Source organism: Mustela nivalis (assembly GCF_964662115.1).
Source record: "Mustela nivalis genome assembly, chromosome: 8".
Taxonomy (NCBI): domain Eukaryota; kingdom Metazoa; phylum Chordata; class Mammalia; order Carnivora; family Mustelidae; genus Mustela; species Mustela nivalis.
In genome coordinates this window covers 119,708,701-119,722,246 of record NC_139027.1, presented here as the reverse complement: position 1 = coordinate 119,722,246, position 13,546 = coordinate 119,708,701, and the positions used below count along the sequence as shown (strand labels likewise).

General features: G+C 50.2%; 1 protein-coding gene across 2 annotated transcripts in view; it reads right to left on the bottom strand.

The window, feature by feature from the left end:
- Positions 1-9,370: 9,370 nt before the first annotated feature.
- Positions 9,371-13,546, bottom strand: part of BPIFB4 (BPI fold containing family B member 4) — a 28,959-nt gene continuing 24,783 nt past the window's right edge. For both annotated transcript variants that reach the window (XM_082745985.1, XM_082745986.1), the window contains exons 16-17: positions 12,865-12,941; positions 9,371-9,728 (exon numbers count right to left, since the gene is read on the bottom strand). In XM_082745985.1, coding sequence (XP_082602111.1) covers positions 9,705-9,728; positions 12,865-12,941 — 101 coding nt within the window. In that variant the 3' untranslated portion in view covers positions 9,371-9,704. The remainder of the gene's footprint in view (positions 9,729-12,864; positions 12,942-13,546) is intronic.

Sequence of the window (13,546 nt, the reverse complement as noted above, 5' to 3'; positions counted from 1 at the left end):
AAGGGCTCCTTAGAGCTGAGCCCTGCGGCCCCTAGGGCAACAGCCTGACTTGTTTTTATCAAGCCCAGGCCCTGGCAGTTTCTGCATTTGCCCTTTACCGAGTTACCTCTTGCCTGGAAAGCGACTGGGGCAAGGAGCGGACAGCTGAGCGGACTCCTGGTCACAGTCACCTCCGTGCAGCGCAGAGGGGCAGACTCATGGGGTTTGGGAGGTGGCTCCAAACACCCTCCAATAAATCAGGCCCAGCTGGGTTCAGGGCTGGGCACGAATACCTGGGACCTGAAATCAGCCCTGTCACCTGCTTGCTATATGTGCTCCTTGCTCTCTCCCAGCCTCAGTTTCCCTGATTGCACAATTGAGAGAGTCGACTAACACAATGTTTTTCCAGGTCTTTCCCCCCATTCCTCCCATGAAGCTTATTAAACTCAGATTCTAGTTCCCCATCTTGAAGCTGCTGAGACAGCAGCGCCAAGGAGGGGTGGGGGGCGGGGCTCGGGGACCGGCATTTTCCCATGCTGCCCTGGGGATCCCACATTCACCAGGGTCTGAGACAGTGGTTTTCGCAGTGATGAAATGGGAGGACCTTTGATGTGAACTCAGGAGACTTGGTCCCGACCCTGCCATACTACTGGCATGCGGCTCTTTGCCTCTCTGGGCCTCAGTTTCCCCATCTCCAAAGTAAAAAAGGCTATACGTAACAATCTGCAAGAGGGTGGGGGCTTGCATTTCTCAGGCACCTGCCAGGTGCCCAGAACCCCACGCTGGGGCTTTTAGGCTGACCTGTCACTGAATTGCAGACATCGTCTCTATCCCAGGATTGTGTGCAAAGTGAAAGGTGGAATCATTTGAGAGCAAGCTTTAGTGACATTGGTGGGAGTCCCGTGTCCAGTCAGAGACCTCAGCGTGGCAGCTGTAGCTGGGGGTATGGGACAGCCACTGTGCCTAAGTTTGGACCTCAGGGCTTGGCAGTAGGGACACCTCAGGGATCCAGGTCTCAGACTGGGTGGGCATCCTTTTCACACAAGGAGGTCCTCGGAAAATGAAGTACCAATGTCCAGTTAACCAGGCCTAGACCAGTGGTTTCCTGTTTTCCTCCAAGGCCCTCACTGAGACTCCAGACTTTCCTGCTATGGTCTATCTTGTCCACCTCAGCTTAGTCAACATCAAGATTAGGTTCCACTCCTCCTCAAGAACCTTCCATAGCTCCCTACGACCCACAGAAGGAAATCTGAACTCTTCAGCAAAACTTCCAGGCCTCTGCAATCTGGTGCCCACTCACCAGCCCCATCCCCATCTGGTCTGATCGGACCAGTCTTTTTTTCTATTCCCCAGGTTCTTCTGGGCTTTCCTCCTTCTGTGCCTCTGCTCTGAAGTCAAACCTGGGCCATGTTCTAGTTCCTCTGCTCATTTGCTCTGTGAACTTGGGCAAGTCACTTAACCTCTCTGAGTATCACATTCTTATCTGTGAAGGGAAGATAATATCCTTCCCCTCTGAGGATGGCTCTAAGGATTTTTGCGAGCTAGTGGGTAGGAAATGCCTGCCCCTGCTCCTGGAACTTGCTAGACATTTAATAAATGGTGGCTCCTTTCCATTCCATCCTTCTCTCTTTGTTAAACTTGACCTGCCTTACGGGGTGTAAACTTACAGTATCATTTCTCCGCCCGTGCTTTGACCAACCCAAAGACCAATCCAATAACACCAGAAGGAACAATGTGGGGCTCTGGGGGCTGCCTTCTCGAAGATTCCCCAATGGCTTTGAGAAGATCAGGACCGGAAGTGTGGGGGTAGACAGGGCAGAAGGGGTCTTGGGAGTTTGAATTCAAAGAAGAAACTCTCGGGGCACCTGGATGGCTCAGTCGGTTAAGTGGCTGACTTTGGCTCAAGTCATGATCCCAGGGTCCTGGGATCCAGCCCCACCTCAGGCTCCTTGCTCAGCAGAGAGCCTGATTCTCCCTCTCCCTCTGCCTGTCCATCTGCCTACTTGTGCTCTATTTCTCTATCAAATAAATAAATCGAATCTTCAAAAAAAAAAAAAAAAGAGGAAGAGGCTCTCTCAGCGGGGATAGTTCCGGCACAAGGAAGGGTCACACTCATGCACCTGCAGGGGGAGTATGGGAGCCACGGGCCACTGGCCAGGGAGTGTGGCTCACCACACGGTTTGCTACTTTTCAGATGATGTCATCATCTTGTGAGCAGCCCTTCCAGGGGACCCAACATGGGTGTCCCACCAAATGGACCGCTGGACAACAGAGATGGCCACCACCTACCTCCAGGCAAAGCCAACACACAGAAACGCACGCACGAGGTCTCTCTCTCAATCTCCCGCCCCCGGTCCCTTTGAGCCTTTTTGTTGCTGTGCCAACTGCTTGTCACCCCTCCTAAGACCACCACCACCACTGCTAACCCCAAGTGTCTCTCATCCTCACAGCCACGCACCAAGGGCTGGAAGCTCTGGGAAGCCGTGGATTCAGCCATTGCTTCCTGTCCTTAAGGCACTCCTGCAATCGTCCAGGGCCCCTTCTCCCAGATCATAATAAATCAGCAAAACTCATGTATGTTTGTGGCACTCAGCATTCTCTGCAGTCACTCACTTAACTCTTACCATGCCATGGAGAGGTTAAGGCGCCTGCCTGGGTCCTGCAGCGGGGCATGGCAGCATTAGACCAGGCAGCCTTGCTCTAGGCCACGGTGCCTCCCCATTGTGATAAACACCTCTCAGTGTCCAAGACAAGGAACGAGAACATGGGACCTGCCCACGTGCCCGACAGAACATCTTTATTTGTCCGGGAGTTTTGCTTGTCGGGTTTCAAAGTCTCTAACGAAGACCAGGAACCTCACTGAGGTGCCTCTCAGTGTCCTAAATGAGTTCAGAGAGGTAGATGGGCTGTCACCACAGGCCACAGGCTCTGCTCTGAGGAGCTCCACTGACAGGATCAGAGCACCTCCTCCCTCTGTCCAGCTGGCTGAGGCCAAGTGCAATGGCCGATAGCAGCTCCCGTCTTCCCCCAGATCCAGGTACATTGAGTCAGTTCTGGGGCCTGGACATCTCAAAATCTGAGGATGCTGGCTTTAGGCAAAAGGCAGCAGTCTTGTAATTAACACCTGAGTTCCTGGCACCATATTTAACGGGGAATAAAGTCCATAAATCTCCCTGGTTGGCCTCTGTCTCCCAGGATTCTGTAAATTCATCTGATTGTGATAAAATCTAAATATCATCTTGCTTCGGGGTGTCCAACATTTCTAATTTTGGCAGATCATACAGAAATCATGTTCAATTAACAGAAGGTCCTTATAACCCAGAATAATTCTTCCCATTATACACCTGATCAGTGACCTAGAACCAATGTTGACACCATTTTCCCAAAAGTCAAGACTCGTGATGGGGTGGCGGGAGGTGGCTGGCTGATGGGGGATGCTGGCCATGTTGGGGAGTGACAAGCTATAGGTTAAATGAACATCTTCTCTACACCTGGCTCAGAACCTGGTATCCATTTGATGTTTGTTTACTAGGATGATCTTCCGCTCCTTCTGCAAATAATAGTCCCAGCTTACACCTGTTGTCCAAGGTAAGTATTACTGTGCCCCTTTCCACTCACAAAACTGTCCCAGTTTGAGGGGTGCTTAGATGGCTCTGTTGCTTAAGCATCGGACTTTAACTCAGATCATGATCCCAGAGTCCTGGGATCGAACCCCACATCAGGCTCAGTGCTCCGTGCTCAGTGGAGTGTGCCTCTCCCGGTCCCTTTTCCCCTCCCCACACTAGTGCACATGTTAGCTCTCTCTCTCTCAAATAAACAAATAAAATCTTGAAAAAAAAAAAAAAGCTGCCCCAGGGGTGCCTGGGTGGCTCAGTGGGTTAAAGCCTCTGCCTTCGGCTTAGGTCATGATCCCAGGGTCCTGGGATCGAGCCCCACTTTGGGCTCTCTGCTTCGCAGGGAGCCTGCTTCCTCCCCTCTCTCTCTCTCTCTCTGTCTGCCTCTCTGCCTACTTGTGATCTCCCTCTGTCAAATAAATAAAATCTTAAAAAAAAAAAAACTTCCCCAGTTTGGATAATAGATTAGATGCTATACGAATGTAGACCTCACGATGATATCATGTGTCTGTTTGGGAGGGGTCTTCCTTGACAGCAGGGCACCCACTTCAGAGTGTCACTGGCCTAGGAAGAACCCCAGCACTGCCACCTGCACACTGTAGGGCAGTGGGAACTTAGCTTCTCAGAGCCTCAGTTGCCTCATCTGTGTAATGGGAAGGATGAGTGACCATGCTTGCATGAAGGTGGTTGTGAGTACTCAGCACAGTACCCAGCACACAGTAAGTGCTCAGTAAGTGGCTGTTATGGTGATGGCCTTGGTAATGGTGGTGGTTGCCATTTGTTGAATCAAAGGACTGACTTTCTCTCAGATTGTCAGAGAAAGGCCAAGCCTGCACAGTGCAGACCAGATGGGCTCAGCCTTGGCACCAAAGAGTGGTCTAGTGCCCTTGGGGACCTACTGGCCCTTTCACAGTGTGTCTAGGTCAGAACCGTCTGCTTACATGGGGAGTGCCCCTCCCTGGGATTGGTGATTAGGTCTTGGCACTCCAACCCCAGATGGGACCCAGACTATAGTGGAGACTGGCAGGACTTGCAAAGGCATCAGTGTAGATGGTCTGGGACAAACAGGCTCTACAGAAGGTTGCTGGCAGGACCCAACCTTCTCTTGGGATGCATGACAGATGCCCAAAAAACGAGCAAGTGGAACGGAAGGCCTCAGGTTCAATGCTGAAGCTTGCAGCCATCCCTGGGCCCCCACTTAACAAATGTGGCAGAAGAAGGGCCCAAGTAACCAGCAGAAGCATGACAAATAATGAATTGTTGGTTTTTTTCAGCCATTAAGTTTGGGGGTGGTCTCTGATGCCGTAATAAATAATGGAAACAGAGTCTTTCCTAGGAATCACCAGCCTCAGAGGCAATTTTATTAAACACACCAGCACCCTGGGCCGATCCTACTACTTGAGTCTGGGGGATGCCCTCCCCTTTCTGAGCCTCGATTGACTCAACAGAAAAATGGGAAGACGGACTAGAACAGGACTCTTCCCAGTAGAGGACCTACAGCTGAGACCGTGCATGTGGGATCGAAGGTCAAGGTGCTGAAGGGGGAAGGGAATGGAGTGGACTTCAGAGGCAGTACGGTCACTCACAGGTTTCCACAACATTGTGACAAAATAGCCCTTTCGATGAACTAGAAGGGCCTTTGTGATGCTTTGACTAAATGAGTCTCACAGAAGTGACACTATGTGACTTCCGGAACGAGATCATAAAACACTATGCAGCTTCTGTGTTGTGTGCCCTTGGGATGCTCACTTTTTGAACCCCGCAAGCACACAGACTGGTGTAGGTGTTCTGGCTGGCAACCACCGTCCACCACCAGATGGGTGAGTGAAGGAACCTCTAAATGAGTCTAGCCCCCAGCCCTCAAGTACCCCCCTTCCCCCTGGCTCTTCTTCCTAGCCTGTGGTCCCAGACAGCCTGGAACAGAGATAAGCTGTCATGGGCCACAGACCCTGGGAGGAAATGAAAATCAGGTTTTATGCCACCAAGTTTTGAGATGGCTAGTTATTCAGGAGTAGTAGCAGAAACTACTAAAGGACTGGGGGCAGGGGGAGCTTCCAGAGTGTGCTATTGGCCTGCTACAGAGGAGGGAGAACATCAGTGAAGTGATAGGAGAAGGCTCCGGATATGTCCCGCTGTGAATTTGTTCAAGGGCCCCTCCCTCCCGCCTTCACACGCACAGGGTCGGCATTCCTGCTGTTCTGAGGGCCATCCTTGGTTTACCAGTGAAACCTCAGTATCATCCAAAGCTCATGGACATGACTAGTAAAGGCTCATCTCACTTTTAAATCGAAAACAACAGGACAGGTGCCTGGGTGGCTCAGTGGGTTAAGCTGCTGCCTTCGGCTCAGGTCATGATCCCGAGGTCCTGGGATCAAGCCCCACATCGGGCTCTCTGCTCAGCGGGGAGCCTGCTTCTCTCTCTCTCTCTCTCTGCCTGCCTCTCTGCCTACTTGTGATCTCTGTCTGTCAAATAAATAAATAAAATCTTAAGAGGAAAAAAAAAGAAAGAAAGAAAACAACAGGACAGAGGGGCTTGGCTGCCTCAGTTAATGGGGCATGTGGCCCTCGATCTTGGGGTTGTGAGTTCGAGCCTTCTGTTGGGTATAGAGATGTCTTCAAAATAAAATCTTAAAAAATATAACTAAACAATGGCTCATTTGGCTTTGTCATTGTCAATTCAGGGTGCAGTGGTGATTTGATCGACGTCGTTGTGAGCTGAAGGAAGAGAGGGCAAAGTGGCTGAGGCTGAGCAGTCCTCTCAGATGTCAGACGTCGAAGATCCTCTCTTGTCAGCTGCACTAACCCACCGTGTCTCACTCCTCCATCCATACCTGTCACCTCCCCAGAAGTCCGAAGCATTCTGGGTCATGCATTATCACTGGGCCTCTCAACCCCATGCTGCTCGGCTCCAGTTCTGATCCTATCCAACCTCGTCTGTTCCTCTCTCCCCACTCTTCCAAATCTTTCCATTTTCCTACTTTCAAGAATGCCTGAGCCCATCCTTTGAATGTTGAGAAACTCTAGTCAATGGAAAATGAAACAAATTCTTTATAATCCAAAAGTTTCCCCCCAAAGTTTTAAAGTCCCCTAGAAAATTAAATAGCAGCAGAAATGGGACACGTTGGAGCAGGTGGGCATGTTTTAATGTCTGAAGAAGGAGTGTGAGGGACTATGGAGGGCTTCACTGCCCCTCCTACAGCGGAGGACCAGGGAGGGGCAAGATGGCGCTGGAGAGGGCTGTGGGGGCAACGCCAGCAGGGCCTTGTGGGCAGTGATGGGGGATCTGGATTTTGCTCTGGATGCCATGAAAAGCCCATGGAAAGGCTTGAAGCAGGGAAGGGCAGTGATTGTATGCCTGCAGTTAAAAAACCCCTCTGGAGGAGCGCCTGGGTGGCTGAGTGGGTTAAAGCCTCTGCCTTCAGCTCAGGTCATGATCTCTGGGTCCTGGGATCAAGCCCTGCATCGGGCTCTCTGCTCAGCACTAGAGTCTGCTTCTCCCTCTCTCTCTGTCCCTCCTCTCCCCACACTGCTGCTCCCTCTGTCTCACACAGATAAATAAATAAAACCTAAAAAAAAAAAAAAATCACTGGGAGGAAAAACCATCTTGATTATGTAAAAGGGACTCCAGTATTTCTGTGCCCTCTCAGGGATAGAAGCTGAAACTGCTTTAAATGGGCCCTTTGGCTGTAAACAGAGGCAGAGGTGTTGGGGAGAGCAGCCTCTGCCTTGCTCTGGGAGCGGTTCTTGGGGCGCTGTCTTGCATGTCAACCACCCTTCCTGGTCCTCAGCTGAGCTCTGGCCAGAAGCAAGGGGTCCCCACGGCCCACACTTTAGAAACTAGCACAAGTCACAGCAAGTACAGACTGAGCGCTTACCGTGTGCCAGCCTCAGGGCTGAGCGACTCCGAAAAACAAATCTCATTTAAATATCTTCACACTTGGAGTGTAATAATAATTATTAGGATCCATTTTACAGATGGGAGAACTAAAGCTCAGAAGGCCTCAGGCCTCACCAAGTCAACCAAGTGGCAGAGACAGAAGTTGAGCCCTTCCTCCTGAGTTGAGATTGGTGATGCTCAGAGCTGTCCCGCTGGCCGGGAAATCTCTCTGGAGAATGCAGTTTGATTTTTTTTTTTTTTTTAAGATTTAATTTATTTATTTGACAGACAGAGATCACAAGTAGGCAGAGAGGCAGGTAGAGAGAGAGAGGAAGAAGCATGCTCCCCGCTGAGCAGAGAGTCTGATGCGGGGCTCGATCCCAGGACCCTGACATCATGACCCGAGCCACCCAGGCACCCCTGATGGCTTTTTATCTGAAGCCACTGGCTCTTCCCCTCTCTGTCCGGCAGACAGGTTTCCCAGGAGGCTCTGGGTGGGGGTGAGGGGAACAGATGCTTTGAGAGGACAATATAGGGTCAGGGCCGAGGATTCCCTGAACCTGTAGTCACTGGGCTTTATTTCTAGAAACCAAGGGCACGCTTGCAAAGAACCAGTTTGTGAGGCTCCTTGCTCATTTTCTGGGCTGCTGCTGCATTGTGCTCCCCAGTTTGGACCTGAAGGCCTGAGGCCTTACTATTCTGCAGAATCTTGATGCCGCCGGAGTTCCCCTCAGCCCCTGGCCCTGCTTCATCTCCAGCCTCCTCTCCCCAGGAGAACACAGGAGAGTGTGGAAAGCATTTCTTGTGTTCACCAGTATATCTGGTTTTCCTACCTTCCTCCTTAGAGGAAGGGATCACATGTCCTTATCCCTGGAGGTCAGGCAGGGTCACATGACTTCTGTGGTGGCTTCTGAAATCCAAGCAAAGCGATGTGCTTCTCTTTCTAGTAGCTGCACCAAAGTGGTGCTGGTGTGGGACTCCCTGCGCTTTCTCTCTGCTGAGGACTCGGAGCCCTGGGGCCAGATTCAGCCCAGCGCTTCTCCCTGCAAGGTTTGATCAGAGTCCAGAGCGCTCACCTTTACACCATGGAACCGCGCGCAAGGTTTGATCAGAGGCTATGTGGTGGGTGGTTAAGGCACAGGCTCTGGAGCGAAATCCTCAGGCCCTAACCCCAGCTCTGCCACTTTGCAGCTGTGTGACCTCAGGCAAGTCCCTTCATGTCTCGGTGTCTCGGTTCCCCCATCTGCAAAATAGGGGCCAACCTGGTACCTACCTTATGGTGCTTTCATGATGTTAAAGGAGATTAAATCCCAAAGCCTGAGTGCAGGGCTCAGCAGACAGAAAGCCCTCGATGAACATGTGCTCTCAGAAAGATGGGACAGAAGGGTAGTTTTTGTTTGTCCCTTTCACGGCTCCCCTGGAACCTGGGATACACCCATCCACCCCTTCTGGACCTGGGCAAGTCGTGTTGGGAACCCAGAAGAGGTGGGGATGGGGAGAGGGCGGCTAGAAGCTGAGAAAAGAGAGGAGACCCTTGTCGTCATGGTACCCAGGAGCCAGGCTATAAGGAAATCCCTCTGATAGTGTGAAGCCTGATGGCTCTGACCTTGTTGCTTCCAAGTCTGGATCCCCTTCACGGGATGAGGAGTGGTGGGGGAAACTGAGGCAGGAGGAATCAGCCAAATGGAGCCCAGAACCAAGGCAGTGAGAACTGAGTAAAATCCCCTTCTGTCCGTCTGTAGGGTCCTCAGTGGTGTCTGACGTACTTCGTTCATGAGCTGAACCATCCTCCATCAGCTCGTACGTGACAGAGGCAACGGCCAGGTGCCCCTGGCGCAGCCACGGAGGGAAGAACCACCCAGACCCTGAGGGAGGGTCCTTCGTGGAGACTCACCCCAACTGCAGGGAAACTGGAATCTTTTATTGAAAGTTTAAAGTGCGCAGTGTGGAGTCTGGCATGGGGTCTGAGAGGCCTCAGTCCCCCGGGTGACCTGCTTCCCTCTTCGGGGATGGACCGTAGGACTGATCGTGGAGGGGACTTTTGCCAAACGAGTCTCTGGCTGGTTCCTTTCTCGGGGTGTGGGGGGAGGCAGGTGGGAAGAGGTATGGGAAGCTGTGGGGGAGCCTGTGGTAAGGGCTGAAGGGACTCGGGGCTGGAGACCGTGTTAGCAGAGCCCTTCCAGGGCAAGCTCTGGCTTCTTCTGGGGCTGCAGCAGCGTCCCTGCCCCTGTCTTTCAGGCACTCAGCACCAGAATGTCCTTGGAGGTCAAACAGAGAACCCAGTTAGTGGAGGTGATGGCTCTGCTTACAGCCGCAGCAGTCACCTGCCTGTGGACCAGGCAAGGCACATTTCCAAGAAGGAGCAAGTGTGAACAGTGGGGGTTTACTGGGCTTAAAGGGGCCCGAGGAGCACCCTGGCCATGTCATTAGTCTGCCCTGTGCAGGGGACCTTGGGCAAGATACTTCCCTTCCTGCCCCTCATCTCCTACTTCCCCCAAATAGGGGAAGCAAGCTTGAGCCTCTGTCCACATTCTTCCAAAATCCAGTTTTCCTAACTCAAAATATATACAACAAAGTAAATAATAAATTTAACCCATAGAACAAAGAACGTACTCATAATTTTGTACTGATATAAATAACTGGGTAAATAAATTAATGGAGGAGAAGGGACGGCTCTTCCTTGCAGCAAAATTTCAACTAACAAATGCAGAAGGAATGATCGAAATGGAAAGTCTCCATGAGAGAAACACCACAGCAATAACTCCTGCAGACAAGGGTCATTAAGAAATGCCAAAATGAGTGGGAGAAGGTGTGATGAGAACTAGGATATGTGGGTGGTTGTCTCCAAGTATCTCCTCGTGAGATATTTATTAGTTACAATGGGAAAAATAGTAACTTAACCAACAGTGAGGAAACTGGCAGGGACCATCTTAACCGCATGATCAAAGTCGGTATCCCCAGGAACAAGACATTGACACTGCAAGCCCCCCAGACAGTGCACCGAGAAGGGCACGGCATCACACCAGTGGCCTTCTTCTTGCCAAAAATACGTAACCTCAATCTCATTGTGAGAAAACATCGGTCAAATCCAAGTTGGAGGACATCTCACACAATGGGCCAGACTCATCAGAAATGTCCAAGGCATGAAACACAAGGAGAATTTAGGAACTGTCCCATGTTAGAGGGCAGTGTCCCAGATTTGGATTGACAATCAAGTGCCAAGTGGGATCCTGGATCCTGAACCAGACCAAGGACGGTGGTGGGAAAACCATTGAGGAAGGTCTGTAGGTGAGTTCACAGTTTTCTATCAACGTGAACTTCCTGGTTTTGATCACTATATTGTGGTTATAGGTGATGTTAGCATTAGGGAAAACTGAGTGAAAAGTATTCTCAAACTCTATGTGGTATTTTTGCAACTCTTCTGCAAGTCTAAAATTGTTTTAAAATGAGAAGTTCAAGATCTAGACCCATACAATTACAGCAGTAATAACGAGAGAAGAGGAGGAGTGGGGGAGGGAGAAGAAGGAGGAGAAGGCGCCTGGGTATCTCAGTTGGTTGAGCACCTGACTTGGTTTCAGCTCAGGTCATGATCTCGGGGTCATGAGATGAGCCCTGTGTCAGGCTCCATGCTCAGCGAGGAGTCTGCTTGGGACTCTCTCTCCCTCCCCCATACCCACATACTCTCTCTAAAATAAAGAAATAAATCTTTAAAAAGAAAAAGAAGGAGGAAAAGAAGAAAGTAGCTATCAATTACAAAGGTTGTACAAGGCCAAGTCTGGGCTGGGTCTTTATTTTTTTTTTAAGTTTATTTAAGTAATCTCTATACCTAGTGTGGGGCTCAAACTCATGACCCCGAGATCAAAAGTCACATGCTCCACCCACTGAGCCAGCCAGGTAGCCCAAAGCTGGGTCTCTATTTATTTATTTATTTTTAAAGATTTTATTTATTTATTTGACAGACAGAGATCACAAGTAGGCAGAGAGGCAGGCAGAGAGAGAGAGGGGGAAGCAGGCTCCCCACTGAGCAGACAGCCCAATTCAGGGCTCAATCCCAGGACCCTGGGATCATGATCTGAGCCGAAGGCAAAGGCTTTAACCCACTGAGCCACCCAGGTGCCCCTGGGTCTCTCTTTATATCAGTGGTCCTACACCTTTCAGACCCAACAACCCTGTTTACATTTTATCACAGGTATTTGTGCTTTATTATTATTCTTTATTATTCTGAAATGAAATTTATAATCTATATAACCTACTTATATCCCTTGCAAGACTATAAAGAAGAAATAAAAGGTAATAAATGAGATATGCAATAATATGTATTTGATGTGAAATACTCAAGCCTGATTATTTAGGAAAGAAAAAAATCAGCCCACAAATTAAAAAAAGGCCTTTTGGCTGGGGGGAGGCTGACAATACAACCCTAGTCGAGAACCACCAGCTGGAGTTGTATCCCAATTCCAGCACAAAATCCACTTCTCACTAGCTGGGTGACCTTGGGCAAGTGGCCTACCCTTTCTGATATAGTGACTATAAGGCATTTTACACATAGAATCTCACTGTATCCTAAAAGCAGCCCTATGGTGGTACTATGATTAACCCCTTTTACAGAGGGGGAAAACTGAGCCCCAGAGACACTAAGTGACTTGCCCAGGGTCACCCAGCTGGATCAGGATTGGAACCCAGGCCCTACTGAGCAAAGTCATGCTTAAAAATAAAACTCCAGAAAACATGGAATGAACACCAGCAAAATGCTTTAAGTAGTCATTTCTAGGTTGCAAATGTATCTAAGAGGATAAATATGTTTGTTTAATCTTTTCCATATTTTCCAAGTTTCAGATAATGAGCATATGTGGTTTTTGTCATGTCAAAAGATGACCTCCTACAACTGAATTTCAAGGCACCTACCATGATTATAATTAGCAATAATTTCAGGAATATCTGTCCAAAAGCCCATCTTCCCACTTGCTGGGCGAGCTGTGCATGGGTCAGGACTGTCTGTTTTAGTCACTGCTGTATTCCCACCCCCTTGCACATTGTCTGGCACTCAGTAGATGCTCAATAAAAATTTTTCCAGTGAACCATATTGCACTTCTACTGTGGGCAAGCCCCTTCCTGCTCTGAGCCTCAGTATTCCCATCTGCAAGATGGGGGCAATGACATCTCTCCTGGGGATGAAATGAGATGGTAGATGGGGAGGGCTTCATTGAGGGGTTCTTCACCTTTGTTTCTTGTTCCCTTAGACCCATCCTTTGAAGGAAGAGGCCTCTGTTGTCCCACCTTTCCCCTCCCTTCTCTTCTTCCTCCCAACTCCTGGCCAGAGGAGCAGAGGGGAAGAGGGCAGAGGGCAGAACAGAGTTCTCTGGAGCAGAGGGCAGAACAGAGTTCTCTCCTTACCTCCAAGACGTCAATGTCTGCATTGCTGAAGTCGATGTTGAGGATTTTGGGGAGAGGGACGCCAGAGCCCAGCACAGCTGTGAAAAGAAACACCACCACCCAAATGGTCAGGCATAATCAGTGTGGCTAAGAGGCATTAGCCTTATAGGAGGGCACCAGGATTTTCAAGGAGACGAGCCGTTTCTTTTCCATCTCTAGGCCTTTGTCTTCGCAGGTGTTCCTGCCCAGAGCACACGCCCTCATCCTTGCCTGCCTGCCGAGTTCTGAGCCTCCCCCCAGACTCTGCTTGGACATCAGCTCTTCTGTGAGGTTTCCCCATCCCAGGCCAAGCAACCTTTGGCTCCTGCCGCTCTCCTGAACCACCCCCCACCATTACAGAATCACAGGATATGAATTCTCTCTTTCCCCATCTGTCACCTCTACCCAGACTATGAGTTTTTTGCAGGCCAGGACTGTGTCCCTGGCATCACCCAGCTCTGGGCTGGGCACAGAGGAGAGGACAGATGTTTGCTGAATGGAGGCAAGGAAGGATATACACGGAGTCCTGACATGTGACCATCCTGGGACATACTGTTTGCTTTTAGATTCATGCTGATTCCTGTTCTGGGAAGGAAGGAAAGGAAGGGTGTGGTGGGGGGGAGGGGACTAGATGAAGTGAAGTTCAACAGATTTCTGCCTGCAG